The sequence below is a fragment of the Prionailurus viverrinus genome, unplaced genomic scaffold, assembly GCF_022837055.1.
Source record: "Prionailurus viverrinus isolate Anna unplaced genomic scaffold, UM_Priviv_1.0 scaffold_39, whole genome shotgun sequence".
NCBI lineage: Eukaryota > Metazoa > Chordata > Mammalia > Carnivora > Felidae > Prionailurus > Prionailurus viverrinus.
In genome coordinates this window covers 4314567-4328925 of record NW_025927607.1, presented here as the reverse complement: position 1 = coordinate 4328925, position 14359 = coordinate 4314567, and the positions used below count along the sequence as shown (strand labels likewise).

The following is a 14359-nucleotide window of genomic DNA, read 5'->3' as shown; positions in this document are numbered from 1 at the left end:
GCCCGTGGCTGGCTGAGGAGGGGGCCTCGGGGCCCGGTTCATAAAGGGCAGGCAGCATGGCTGAATTGCAGAGCAGGCCTGGGGTCGCCCCCCTAAGAGAGAGTGCGTGTGGGGTCCCGCCCCTCCAGCCGTGCCCACCACCTGTGCTGGAATGTGTTCCCAGTGCCTCCTCTGGCACGTGGCAGGGACCACGCCCACCCTGAGCGGCCTGGTGGGGAGGGGAGTCCTCTAAGCTGGACCAGGCCTGCCCAGAGTCTGCATCCTTCTTGGCTCCCTGCTGGAGCCTGAGCACACGGGGACCCTAGAGCTCCAAAGGGAAACAGGAGGTGCTGGGGGCTGCCCCTAGATGTGCTGACCCGGAGCACACTGGGGGTGTCCGGGGAGGGGCCGTCGGGCCGAGCAGGCTGGCTGGTGGGGGGCCGAGCTACGGGAAGGCCGGGAGAGCCTGGAGGCCACCAGTAGGACGAGGGAGGGTGGGCCGGAGAGCCCAGCGGAGCCACGAGGCCGGGGCAGGGGCTGTGGGGATGCCAGCTGGGATGGAGATGCCCACCAAGCAGTCCCACCTCCCCCCTGACCCCCACCCCACCCCGCCATCTGCTTGGGGGTAACACGGAGGGGGGCCTGGCCCCTGCTGGCGCCTGCCCAAGGGGAGGCTGAGATGCCTGCGGGAGCCTGACATGTCCGCCGAGCTGCGGGGTCTGGGAGTTCAGTTCTGACTCATGAGGCTTACTAATCTGTCCGCAGGACTTCTGGCTTCTATTCCCACCACTGGTTCCCAACATCTCCCCACCCTGTGCTAGGAAGGCCCCCCACCCCCACGACTGGGCCGAGGCCACAGACCGCCAGGGAGGGCAGGCGAGCTCACTGATGTACTCCTGGCCCTGATGGGGGGCGAGGGGGGCCCTCGTGGTCCTGCCCTGAGGGCCTCGCTAGGGGTGGGGGCAGCAGTGCGAGCAGGTGTTCAGTCCGGGGGCTGCGGATGCTGCCTATTTCTGGTAGCCCCGGGCACCCCGGAGGACACGAGGCCAGCCCGGGGCCCTTGGGCAGTTGGCACCGGTCACTGGTCGTGCTGGAGAAAGGGCGGGACCCTGGTTCAGGTCTCAGCTCCAACACTGGCAGCACGGCCCTGGGCAACTCTGGCCTGCTCTGAGCCTCAGTTTCCACATCTGGAAAGTGGGGTCATCTATAGGGCAAGGAGGACTCCGAAAACTGCAGGGGTGGGGGCCGAGCCAGACATGCCAGGGGCTCTGAGCCCCCCCCCACGGAGCATCCCTAGCCCAGTCCTGCCTCAGAAGCCGCAGACACCGGAAGGAGGGTCTGGCCTGGCAAGTTTCTTCACCTAGCCGCCTCGGTTTCCCCGTCCACACAATAGGGGGCCCTCCCCACCTCCACACCTTATAACCAAATGGTCTCTTGCTGTGGCCGAAGGCATTGTGGATGCCCAGGGGACCAAGGTGGAGGACCCAGGGGGTCACAGGTATGACCTCGGCTGGCCTCGGCTGTCAGGAAAAGGCAGAGGTGGGGCGGGGGGCGAGCCAATTCTCTAGAAGCTCTGTCTGAGCGTTGGGGCCAGTTCGTCAGCAGACCCCAAAGGTGAGGTGCCGGGGCTGAGGGCTCAGGACTGACCAGGCTGCCCCCACAAATCTCCCAGGTGGCCAGGGCACGAGTCAATGTCCTCAGCCGGGCTGTGAGATCTAGGGGGGACTTCCGGGCGCAGCGGGGCCTGGACGCCCCTCCTATTCTCGCCCTCCCGCCTCCAGCCTGTTTTCCCGTCTGCCGTTTGTGTCCATGGCCGACGAACTGTCCTTCTGTGTCCCGAGACTGTGTCCCACCAGTCTGGCCGCCAGTCCCGACAGGTGACCGCCTCACCACAGGCCAGTCTGCCACCTCCGTCTGCCACGCACTTACCCGCGCACTGGCCGCGTGGTACCTGCCGGCCAGTTCGTCCTGCTCTGCGTCTGCCTGGGCCAGCAGCTCCCCCAGCCTGGACAGCTCCTCCTGCAGACGCTCGTTCTCCTCCCGCACCCCTGCTGACACGGCCGGCGGCTCCTGCAGCCCTGCGCAGGTGCGGCCCCAGGGTCAGCCAGGGGGGCCGGACCGGGGCCCCCCCACCTGCTCAGCCACGGCGCACTGTCTCCACGGTGGGGCTGTGGGCCGGCCACTGGGCTCCCACTGCTGGCCTGCCCCCATCTTCCAGCAGGGGTCCCAGTTCTGACCCGGGAGACCCCGGTGTGGGGGACGTGGACTTCATGCTCGAGGCCTCCCTCCCTCTCCTGTTGGTGGGCGTGCTACTGACCTCCTACCTTTGACCCCAGTACAGCCCCGAACCAATTAAAGCGAGGGCATGGGCGAGGCCTGCACAGCGGGTCCCCGCACGCCCTGTGAAGCAGTGAGAACTGCTGATCCGGGGTAACCGGATCTCATCCGAGTAGGAAGTTGCTTTTCTAAGTGCACCGTGGAGTTCCCTTTTCCTTAACATATACCCGGTGAACCACTGGTTCCCTCGGGGGGCAGGACAGACCCTCACAATGGCGAGGGGTCTTGGGACCCACACATGAGGGAGTCACAAGCACTAGCTAGGGCCAAGTGGCCTGGCCAGTTGGGCGGCCGTGACACGGGGACCCAGCCCGGAGCCAGTTCCTGCACAGCGCTGGCCCTAGGGGGCCCTCGGGCTGGGTGAGCAGAGGTCGGGGGCGGGGCTGCTCAGCACCTGCGCCTCCCGAGTGTCAGCCTTCAGGATTTTCACTCATCTAATGAAGAACAAATACGGACGAGGTCCAGACTGGCGGTCGCGAATGTGCCACAAACACACATGCAGCACCGGACAGTCCTTGCGGGCTAGCCGTAAAACACACGGTGGGCGGGGACACACGACCCCCGTGGCTGACCCCGTGGGAGGGTGTGGCTCTGTGCCCCATCGCACTGGAAGATGATGACAGGCCGGGAGGGGCCAGCTGAGCGGGGGCTCGGTACACCGAGCCAGCCTCCAGCTCAGGGCTCTGTGGCTCCCCCGGTGCCCACCCCCACCCCCACCGTCACCCCTACCACCTCCCGTCACCTTGGTGTGGTTCGTCCCTCAGACTGCCAGCTACGATCTCACGGATTCGGGCGGGCACAGGGGTGGGCAAAGCCGGCCAGCCTTCCCCACGCACGGTCAGTGCCCGGTCTTCTCTGCTGGCCATGGGACTCAAGACGGTGTCCTCCAGCCTCTGAAAAACAGCCGTCCAGAGAGACACCGGGGGCTGGCAGTTTCCTGGACAGCCGCCAAATAGCCCCACGCGCCCAGCGGAGTTAGTGGGGGCTACCGCAGAGCTCCCCCAGGGCGGCAGCAAAGTGCCCCGGAGAGGCCTGGGTGAGGCTGTCATCCAGAGCACACGCCCTGGTTTCTCTACCTGTAAGGTGGGAGGGCACCTGCCTGTCCTGGTAGTGCCCTGAGCACCGGTGACCAGGACAGCACCTGGCCTCGGTGGCCACTGTGCGCTGCCCTCTGGCCCTGCTCCCCCTCTGTGAGGGCAGGGCTGGGTGTCCCCAGTGGGCCTCTGCAGGGCGCTGGCAGGCAGGCGCCCTTGCTCTGGCCCACGGGACACAACGACCCACCCAGCTGCCCACACAGTCTCCACCTTCACGGCCTGGGTTGCTGGGAGGACTGGTAAGGACCTGAGACCACCCACCCACCTCCCTTTAGGGCATGGCCAGCTGCCTGGGGCTTCACCCTGCCCACCGGGAAGGGCGCGGGTGGGCCCTGGGAGAGGGCAGGGTGGGCTGTGGGAGGGTAGTGAGGACGGCCTTCCCCCCGGCCAGTCCAGAGCCGCTGACTGCCGTGGGAGAGGTCTGAAGAGGCCTGGCAGTGGGCAGGAAATCCCAGGGTCCTGGATGCCCAGAGGCTGGTGTTGGGAGGTCTTGGGCTCTGAGCTGGCACACTGCCTCGGCCCTGGGGATTCGTTGCATCGTGAGGTGGGCAGAGCTGCGGGAGGGCCTGGGGGTGCCCTTCTTGCCATGTCTAATTGTGGCACCGCCCATGGGAAGGATGTTCAGGGGCCTGTGAAACAGCACTTCACTGTGGACTGAGAGGCCTTGATGTGACAAGGTCACCGGATGCTTCCCAGGAGTTCTGGAGACAGATGTCTGCTCCCCACGACTCTCCAGGGCTGCCAACCAGGTCCTCCTATCACTCCCTGCCCCATTCCCAGGCCTCTCGAACTCATCACCGTGTGCCCAGACTCATCCTTCCTCCAGCTTCCCAGGACCCCTGCTCCTGGCCCCATGACTCCCCAGCTCTCCCTCCCAGCCCGGGGTCCTGGTGAATGACCACCAAGCAGCCTCCTTCCGCCTGTCCCCTCCCTCCTCTGAGCTCCCCCCAGCTCTCCCTGAAGACCTTCTGCATGTTCAGACTTGTCTACCTGGCTCTGAACCTCAGGGCCCGGCTGGAGGGCTTCCTGGGTGCACCCCTGACCTGCCCAGCCCGCTGCCCTGGTACATTCCCCCCCACAACCCTCACGTTTCTTCTTCCTGAGATCAGAGTCTGGTCTCTTCTGCACACACGACCTCAAATTCTCCCCAGACACGAGGCCTCTTCAATCAAGACCAGGTTGCCAAGAGTCACCCCAAGACCCGGGCTCCGGAGTGACACCTGGTAAGTCCCCGCTCTGATCCCCAACAGCAGCCCAGTTGCTGGGCAGCCACTGAGCAAATGCCGGGGACTGACCTCCACGCCCTCTGGCTGGAGTGAGGGCCCCACTTCTGGTTCACCCGGGGCCCAGCCCTTCTTCAGGCTGGAGCCTTACTTCTCAGGGGTGTTTGAATCTGAGTCAGCTGGGGGGTCTTGGGGGAGGCCCCCTTACCCACCATTGCCTCCAGATGACCCCCTCCAGTATTGCTCTGGGTGGGAGGTGAGAAGCCTGCCTTGGGGGCAGGGGACGATGTGCCTGCTTCCCGTTCCGGGCCAAGCAAGGAAAGGGTGCCAAGACCATCAACGGCCCCTCCTGTCCTCCTGGGAGGAAAGGCGGCCGGCCAAAGGGCTCAGCCGTTGTCTGCCCTGAAGCCTTTATTTGCACGCGGGGAAACTGAGGCTCAGCGGGGTAGCGAGACCCGCCCCCGCCCCCCCCCCCGCAAGGAGCATGAACTCCAGGAAGCTCTCCCTCCGAGGCCAGGAACGACTCTGCCCCTTCGCCCTCCCCCGCCCTCCCCCGCTCCCTCGGGCATCCGAGGCGCCACCCGCTAACGGGAAGGCAGCAGCGAGGCATAAACTTGACTCATTCCTAACATTCACAGAGGGTCACTTATTAGCCGAGACGTCCCGAGAGGCGCTGGGGGCGTAATGGGTTCCAGCTGTGGCCGGGTGCCGGCGATGGGCCGAGGCCCAGCTGGAGCGGAGGGGGCGCGGCGGGGGGCGCGTGGAGGGGAGGGGCCTGGGGTGGGGGGGCAGCCCCGCCCCCGTGGAAACCTAGGGAGGGAAAGGGGCAGGCCCAGCAGGGGGAAGGGAAGGGGGGGAGGCAGGGAGGGGGCGGGCGCGGCAGGGGAGGGGAAGGGGAGGGGGCGGGGCCGGGAGGAGAGGCCTGGTCTCCAGCCCGGGTGCTTCTCGGGGCCTCGGGACGCGCGGGCTGGACACCGGCGCCCGCTGCCCGTTCCCGGCCGGCCTGAGTCTGGCCCGGAGAGGTCCTCCCTTCCCGCCGCAAGACCTTCCTGTCTGCAGCCCCTGGCCGCCACCTGCGGCCCTGCAGGTCCCCGCGGGTGGCCTCCTCTGCGGGCCGGAGGGGCCCTCCTTCCTGGCCGGCCGTTTGTGGCAGGGCCCTGGGGTGGGGGTGGGGGTGGACGTCCGCGTGTCCGGCCAGTGCACAGGGAGACTTCCAGAAGCCTGCCTCCCGCCCCGGGACTCTCAGCCCGTCGGAGGGCTGGACACTGGTCAACAGAAGACCTCAGACTCGTAGTTGAACCCAGCCGTGTCCTTTCCTCCTGCCTCCAGTGCCCTGCTCTGCTCAGCCTTGGCTAAGGGCCGCTGCAAGGTCACAGCCCCTGCATGGCACCGCCCATGGGAGCAGATCTCGGCCCTAAGGTGGGCAGTCACCGCTTCATCACTGTCACCCTCCCCGTTGTGGCTGTGTGGACGGGGGAACCGTGCGCTCACCTATCTACCCCCACCCCTGGATCAGAGCAGGACTCCCCGTTAGGAGAATGGGTCCCTGTTCTCCCACAGCCGGTGCACCGCGTGACCCTGGGCGTCAACGGCCTCGGGTCCTCATCTGGGAAATGGGAGGGGGCATCCCAGAGCCCCGGGGGGGCTACAGTTCTGTGAGGGTGGGGTGTGGAGTCTGTGGGTCAGGAGGAGGCTGGGGAGGGCAGAGGGTGTTGTAGGTCAGAAATGGAAATCACACAGCAATTTCATCACTTCCTCTTGCTGGTGACCAGCATCAGAAAGTCCCCGAGTGGCTCCCTCTGAACGTCCAGGCTGCTAGGGGGCATGGGCAGACAGACAGCCTGTCACCCAGGGGGAGAGAAGGAAGGATTCGCAAGAGGAACCCGGCGTCTTCTAGATGGAAGAAGATGAGGCTCCCCCAGACCCAAGTCAGGGAGACCCTTGGATGGACCAGGGTGGGTTCAACGAGCCCAGTGGCACCAGAAGCGCGGATTAACGTCACCCTGGGAGAGACAGCGTCCAGTGGAAGCTCCCAACTCAACCGGGTCTCAGGCCGCAGCCTCCCGGGGCAGGAGCAGGCCGAGTGACCAGCTGGAGTGCAGGAGCCGGCCGGGCCCCTGTGCACGGTGGACTGGCCAGCCCCGGGGGTCTGGCGGCCGAGCTCCCACAGTGCCGCCGTGTGGCCGCCGGGGGGCTGTGCAGGAGGCTGGGCTGCAGGGGAGGGGAAGGGTGCAGGGCCGGGCACCCACCCGCGGAGAGGTAAGTGACAGCGGTGAGCCCGCACCAGTGAGGCGGGGCTGGGCGGTCACCCCTGAGGATTTCCTAGCAGACGTGTGTGCGCCCCTGACCGTGCCCTGAGAGGCCAGCGTCTCGCCTCCACCACGTGAGGAAGCTGGGGGCCCGCTCAAGGTCATTCACGCTCAGGCCCTGAGCCCGTGGGTCCCAGCACCTTCCCAACGCCCGCGCGGCCCCAAGCCTCTCCGCACCGGGCACTCCCACAGGCCTTCCTGCATCCGTAGGTGGCGGGCGCTGGCCCTCGCCAGGAGCGGGCACAGCTTGAAGAACACGTCTGAGGACAGAGCCTGCAGCCAAGTCCAGCTACCGGACGTCTGCTTGCCATGTTTCCGTGGCTTGGCCTGCTGCGGGGGGAGCCCTGGCCAGGGCGCTGGCCTGCCAGGCTCCATTTCCATAGGAAAAAGAGCTTCTCTGTGTCTGGGCTAACACCTGGCCCCTGACGTGCTGTGTCTTAGCCCCGCTCGGTTCAGATGTCTGTGCGTCTGAGCCCTCTAGGGCCCCGGGCGTCACCCCAGGAGCAGGGGCATGCTTCCTATGGCTGGCACTTTGGTCCTCAACTCATAGTAAGTGGGAGATCCAGGCCAGGCGTTGAACGAGGCATTTGGGAGTGAGGGGCAGGACCTATCATTCCTCTCCGTGCCCCCGCCCCGAGCCCCCAGCGCGATCAATGCTTCGCATCGACCAGACACAGGGCAATACAGGAATGACTGAAAGCCCAGCCCAAGGTATGAATCACTAAGGACAAAATGACTCATATCAAAGAGCTCTGGGAAGGGCAAGGAGCCTGTTGGTGTTATGGTTCCTGTGCCCCCCGTGCCCACACCGACTTCTGGAGGAGGTGGCAGGTGAGCTGGACCTTGGGGAATCAGTAAGAGTCCAGCAGCCAGAGGGAGCCCGGGTCAGGTGTCCTGGCGGAGGGAAGGGCGCAGGCAGAGGCAGCGGGGTGGCTTCTCAGAGTCTGTGAGGGGCTGGGGAACAAGGCAGGAGAGGAAGCCACGAAGGCCTTGAATGCCCCCTTGAGGGATGGGGAGCCACAGTCCCCCTGACCCCTAGGGTGGCGGTGGGGAAAGCGGTGTTTCTGAATGAGGACCTGTGGCCCATCTGACTGGCCCAGCTGGCTGATCTGACCAGGCCCGCTGTGGCCTTGGCTGTGTCAGGGCGAACGGATGGACGATTTGGAGATGGGCCGGTGCCGCTGTCCCTGGTCTGCTTGGGGACAGCACAGGGCTCGGCTCCTGGTAAGTGACTGGCCTTGCCACACCATGGTGCTCTGGAACCATCCCAGCTCCCGACCTGTGGGTGGGCCCTCTCAGGTTCCGGGGAGCCCCAGAGACCGTCTGTCTCACCGCATCATACAGATGAGGACACCGAGCCGGCACCAGAATTAGGAGACCACACTGGCCCCCTCTGCTCGGAGGCTGTGGCCCGACTCCATCGCTGTGCCCACCTCGCTTCCTGGACCTCCCGACAGCACCTTCCCTCCACCGCGCCCCCTCCGCTCTTTGTTGGGAGATTCTGCCACAAGTGTTTCCCGTGCCCTGGGGGGGTCCCGGGGCCCCACAAAGCCTGTGGGTGGAGAAACTATCTTCAACAAGTTAAAATCCAGGGGTGCGGAGTTTGCCCTTGCGGGAAGGACGCGGGGGTGCCGCGAGCCAGCACTCCCTCTTGGCGGCAGCCGGCCACAGTGGGGCATCAGTGGGTGAGGCAAGCAACCAGGGAGGTCAGGGAGGTGGGCTGAGGTTGGGGGGAGGTGAGACCCCTGGGGGTGGGCTCTGGTCCTCCTGGGCTGGGGGCAGGGCTGTCTCAGGGGGAAGAGGAGCTGACAGAGTTCTTTGTGGCTTTGTGGGCTGGAGATCTGAGGAGCCTTGGACACAGGGCCTCTCCCGCCGTTCCCATATGCACAGCGACAGTAGCATCCCGGCACGTCGAATATCTACAGGTAAACGTAATAACGAAACGCGTGCGAGACCTTTTCATCGACAACTACACTGAGCAAAATTGGAAAAGAAAACTTAGGGGCGCCTGGGTGGCTCAGTCGGTTAAGCATCCGACTTCGGCTCAGGTCATATCTTGTGGTTCATGAGTTCAAGCCCCGCGTCGGGCTCTGTGCTGACAGCTCGGAGCCTGGAGCCTGCTTGGGAATCTGTGACTCCCCCTCTCTCTCTGTCCCCTCCCCAGCTCATGCTCTGTCTCTGTCTCTCAAAAAATAAGTAAACGTTAAAGAAAATTAAAAGAAGCAAGAGAAAGAAAACTTAAACGAAGAAATGGGTGGTGTTCATTTACTGGAAGCCTCAAGATTGTGAAGAGGTCAGTTCTCCTCCAATTACTGTGTAGGTTCAGTGGAACCCGAGTCCAGTCCCAGCAGAGTTTTCATCGTGTAGAAACTGACACACTGATTCTAAAATCCACTTGGAGATGAAGAGTCAGAAGTACGAAGGCAGCCGGGGAGAACGAGACTAGAGAGAGGGCGTGTGCCCCCGGAATGAAGACACGTGACAAACCCACGGTGACTCTGACAGTGTGGAGCTGGAATGAGGACAAACTGACCGGTGGAAGAGGTCATGAACTCGGAAAGCGCGTCCACACATCCACGCACACGCACGGACACACGCACGGACACGCACCCGCAGCTCGTTTGCGACGAAGGTGACGCAGGCTGTGCAGGGGCGAGACGGTGGGCTTTTCAATAATGGGGGTGGGGGAGGCCCCCGGGTGTTCACGTGGAAGGAAACGTGCACCGATCTCCAGCTCCCACCGTACGCAAAGATCGGTTCCAAAGATCGATTGAAGGTTTCAGCCTGAAGGTATAACAAAAAAGCTATGAAAAGAAAGCCGAGAAGGACATCTTTGTGACTTTGGAGGAGGCAAAGTGTGTTTCTTAAACAGCACACAAGAAGCACTAACGCGGAAGAGAAAAAACTGGAAAATCGTGCTATATCGAAATTATGATCTTCTGCTCATTAGGAGATGCCGTTACAAGAGTGAAAAGGAGATATTTGCGCTGAATGTATTCCAGAGAGACTCATTTTCAGATTACACAAATTCCCATCAACAATTAAAAGCGGGGCACCTGGGTGGCTCAGTCGGTTAAAAGTCCGGCTCTTCGTTTGGGCTCGGGCCACGCTCCCAGGGTCGTGGGATCGAGCCCCACCTTGGGGTCCATGCTGAGTGTGCAGCCTGCTTAATATTCTCTCTCTCCCTCCCTCTGCCCCTCTCCCCCCTTCTCGTGCTCGCTCTTTCTCAACGATTAATAATAATGAAATTATTTTCATACTAATTATTTTAATGATAATTATCTCTTTAATAATTAAAAGGTTTTCTTAATAACTTAAAGAGAGGGTACCTCAACGGAAAAATGGGCAAGCTTTTAGAGCACACACCTCACAAAAGAAGCTATCGAGGGGGTCCCTAGATATGCAGAAATGTACTTAGCTTCACTGGTTACCAGGTAAACGATGAGTGAAAGCACAGTGCAGTGGCTCTACACCTTCACCGTAACAGCTAAATAGGAGAATGACAAGAGTGCCGGGCGTGGGCCAGGACGTATGGCGACTAGCCCCTCCCACGTGCCACGTGATAAATCGGTGCGACCTCTTTGGAGTCATTCGGCGGTATCCACTAAAGCTGACCACGTGCAAACCCGTGACCTAGCATTTCCACGGATGGAAACGTATACACAGGGCCCCGAAGATACGTGCCAGAATGTTCGCGGCAGTGCCGCTCTTACTAGGCCAAAGCGGAAACTACTCAAGTGGCCGTTGAGAAAGAATGGAAGAAAAGCGCGGTATATTCACACCATGCGATCCTATGGAACAAAAGAAGGAGCAAGCTGTAAGCGCGTGCTGCATTCTGGGTGAAGACATGGTGGTGCACAGAGTGTGCTGGTGCACAAGCACACACACCAACACACGCGGTTCCACCTGTATAAACAGGCGAGGCTAACCCGTGTCGGTGGGGGGACTTCTGAGCCCAGCGGAGGGCTCGGTCAAGCCGCACGCTTAGGACGGACGCCTGCGCGTTTCTACACGCACGCAATTGCTCGTCCCGAGGGGAAAAACAAATCCTGTGATGTTTTTCCTCTCAAAGGCCAGTTCCTAGAATATGGGATCTACTGTCTTCCCCACCCTTCGTGGGCAATGTCCTTCCAGCCATTCTCCAATCTGCCACCTATCCACCCACGGCCACGCACCCACCAGCCTCAAACAGTCCCTCCACCCACCGGCCCACGAATCCTCTAATCCGCAGTTCAGCGAGCTGTAGCTCGTGGGCCAAACGTGGCCTGCCGCTTGTTCGTAAATAAAGTTTTGTTGGAGAATAATCCATTCGTTTCCATATTGTCCGTGGCTGCCTTCGTGCTCCAACAACAGAGCTGAGGAGTTGCTACAGAAACTTTATGGTTTGCAAAGCCTAAAATATTAATTATCTGGCCCTTTGGAGAAAAAAGTTGGCCAACTATCCACTCGTCCCGTCATATCCCACCCGATCCCACCCCATCGCCCCATCGACTCTTACCCCGTCCCCTCCTGCCCCCTCCCACCCTTCCCCCACCCATCCCACCCCTCCCGTCCTCACCCCATCCCACCTCACCCCTCCCCAGCCCATCGGTCCCAGCCAACCCCACCCATCCCCCCATCTTCTCACACGTGCCTAACACACTGCTCCAGCAATCCTTCCTTCTCTCTTACGTATCAGTGGTTTTTCTCTCTCTCTCAGACCATTCTTACTGATACAAACTGTTTTAATCGACACCTCTCTGTAAGAAAACTGTTGCTTCTACGTGCCCCTTGCAACCAAGATCATCCACGACCTCCGTGTTGCTAAACCCAGTGGTCCATGGTCTCCGTGTTCCTTGATCTGTCGGCAACATGTGGGTCACCATGTCCTCCCTGAAACGCTTCTCCTGACATCACTCCTCCCAGTTGTTCTCGCCTCATGGGCCGTCCATCTTGGTCTCCTTAGCTGGTTCCTTCTTGCCTCTCTGGCCTTTCAGTGTGGGGGTGCTCCAACTCCTTTTCTGTGTGCGCTCACCGGTTACCCGCATGCCAACAACTCTGAATGTCCATTTCCAGCATGGAGCCCTCCCCCGAGGCCACTGAGCTCCCACTATCTCCGCTTGGATGCCGAGAGGCTTCTCCACGCTAAGACGTTCAAAACAATACCTCTGCGCACAATGTAGTCAAAGGAGGTGCAGAAAAGAATTTGAAAATCTCTACGTATTTGGAAATCAGGGTATTTCCACCTCTACATAAGCCATGGATAGCATAAGAAATTGCAATGGAAATTAGGAAACAGCTTGAACTGGGTAACAGTGAAAACTATTATACCAAAGTTTATGGGATGCCGCTAACACATTGTTTAGAATGAAAAGCATCCTTTAAAAAAAGAAGAAAAAGAAAGTGGGAACGTGAGGGGCACCTGGGTGGCTCAGTCGGTTAAGTGTCCGACTTTGGCTCAGGTCGTGGTCTCGTGGTTCACGAGTTCGAGCCCGCGTTGGGCTCTGCGTCGGCAGCTGGGAGCCTGGAGCCTGCTTTAGATTCTGCGTCTCCCCCTCTCTCTGTCCCTCCCCTGCTGGTGCTCTATCTCTTGAAAATAAATAAAACGTTAAAAAAAATGCAAGTGGGAATGTGAAATGGTGCAGCCGCTGTGGAGAATAGCACGGTGTTTCCTCCCGTTAAACAGGGAGTCACATGCGGCCCAGCAGCAACTCCTCCGAGCGCATCTCCACAAGAAGGGACGGCGGGCACCGAAACAGGTGCGCACGTCAGTCTTCAGGGCAGCGCATTCACGGCTGCCCAAAGGTGGAGACAACCTGACTGTCCATGAACCTAGGAATAGATAAACACCACGTGGTCCGTCCGCACAGCGGACGGTGACTCCGCCTTAAAAGGCAAGGCCGTTCTGACACCGGCTTCAACACGGCCGAACCCGGAGGACGTTGTGCGTGAAACAGACCCGCACAGAGGGAGGGGTGCCGTAGGACTCCACTTCTGTGAGGGCCCGAGAATGGCCCAAGTCACAGAGGCAGAGACTGGAAGGGTGGGCGTCAGGGGCACGGGCAGGGCTTGGGGGTCAGTGTTTCTGGGGACAGAGGTTCAGTCTGAGAAGCCGAGAAAGTTCTGGAGATGGCGGTTGCACAGCAGGGTGAATGTGCTCGGTGCCACTGAACTGCACACTTGAACATGGTTAAAATGGTAAACTTTATGTGTATATATGTATGTATCTATTTTAACACGTTTGTTTTAAAAGTTAAAAAAAAAAACTCAACAGAAGGCTGCAAATCCACGAGCTAAGTACACATCTCAAACAACTAGCTGAGCAACAAACCCAAAGAGCTGGAAAGCAAAGGAACAGCAGATGTCGACGTTAATGAAACAGACAGAAGCAGCCTAAGAAGGATCGACAGGTGGCTGGGATCCGGAAAGGAGGAGGGGAATCACTTCAGGGTGGCCCGTCCGGACCTCCCGGGTGTCACACACGAAGCCCTGGCCTCAAACGCCTCCACGTCGGGGCCGGCGGCCGCCCCACTTCACGTCCTCAGACATCAAAATGACAGCAAGAAGATATCGCAAGGACTTTTGTCAGTAAATTTGGAAGTCTGGGTACCGCAGACAAATTCCTGGAAAACTACCATTGATCGAAACCTAAACTGGGACATTCACTTCCGAATGCCCCGCCCCCCCTGCAAACGGAGCTTCCATACTGTTCTTCCTTTCTGATCCTGTCATCTAATAAAGTTTTGCCTGCTGCTCAGAAAAGAAAACAACACAGCACAACAACACAATGCAACGCAACGCAACGCAACACAACACAATCCTGAACCCAGAAGGCACATGGTCTGGCCAATCTGGTAGCTCTTCAGGGGACTGAGTCTAGGATCACAGCCCTCTGGCACCCACCACCCAGGCTCTCCCGTGCCACCCCTCTCCATCCGCACTGGGTCTGGACCCTCCCCCTGGGGGCCCAGCTCTGAGCGGGAGGGCAGGGGCGGGCTGCTCTGGGATGCTCCGCAGAGGCTGCAGGGGGTGTGGGGAGCACATTCAGGCCTGGTCACAAGAGGCCCCCACCCCCCAGCCACACCTTTCCCAGGGCCCTCAGTTTCCCTGTCTGCAGCCAGGGCCTGGAGGATCCTTCCGGCCTGCCTCCCCGTCTGGACAGCCCTATCTGGACGTCTCTTGGCGCCCGCCTGCCTGCTCACCCCCAGGGCAGTGGCACCAAGATCCCCATCACCACGATGCAAATAACAGGTGTTGGCCGGGCGGGCAGAGCGGACCTTGGCTGGGCCTCCTTGTGGCTTTCAGAAGACAGTTTCCCGCAGGGGTTTGGGGGCAGCCGTGTCTGCCAAGCACCTGTGCCCGCTGCCAGACAATGGCACCAGCCTGCGTCTCTCCCTCGAACTGCCTGTAACCATAGCGACGTGCTTCAACCCTCAAG

At 60.9% G+C, this 14359-nt stretch overlaps 1 protein-coding gene across 1 annotated transcript in view; it reads right to left on the bottom strand.

The window, feature by feature from the left end:
- CROCC2 (ciliary rootlet coiled-coil, rootletin family member 2) overlaps window positions 1-7317 on the bottom strand; it is a 62915-nt gene extending 55598 nt beyond the window's left edge. Inside the window, 6 exon segments of the mRNA XM_047846377.1 lie at window positions 1909-2057; window positions 3059-3209; window positions 5915-6095; window positions 6386-6448; window positions 6676-6844; window positions 7083-7317. Coding sequence (XP_047702333.1) covers window positions 1909-2057; window positions 3059-3209; window positions 5915-6095; window positions 6386-6448; window positions 6676-6844; window positions 7083-7317 — 948 coding nt within the window.
- Window positions 7318-14359: the final 7042 nt, after the last annotated feature.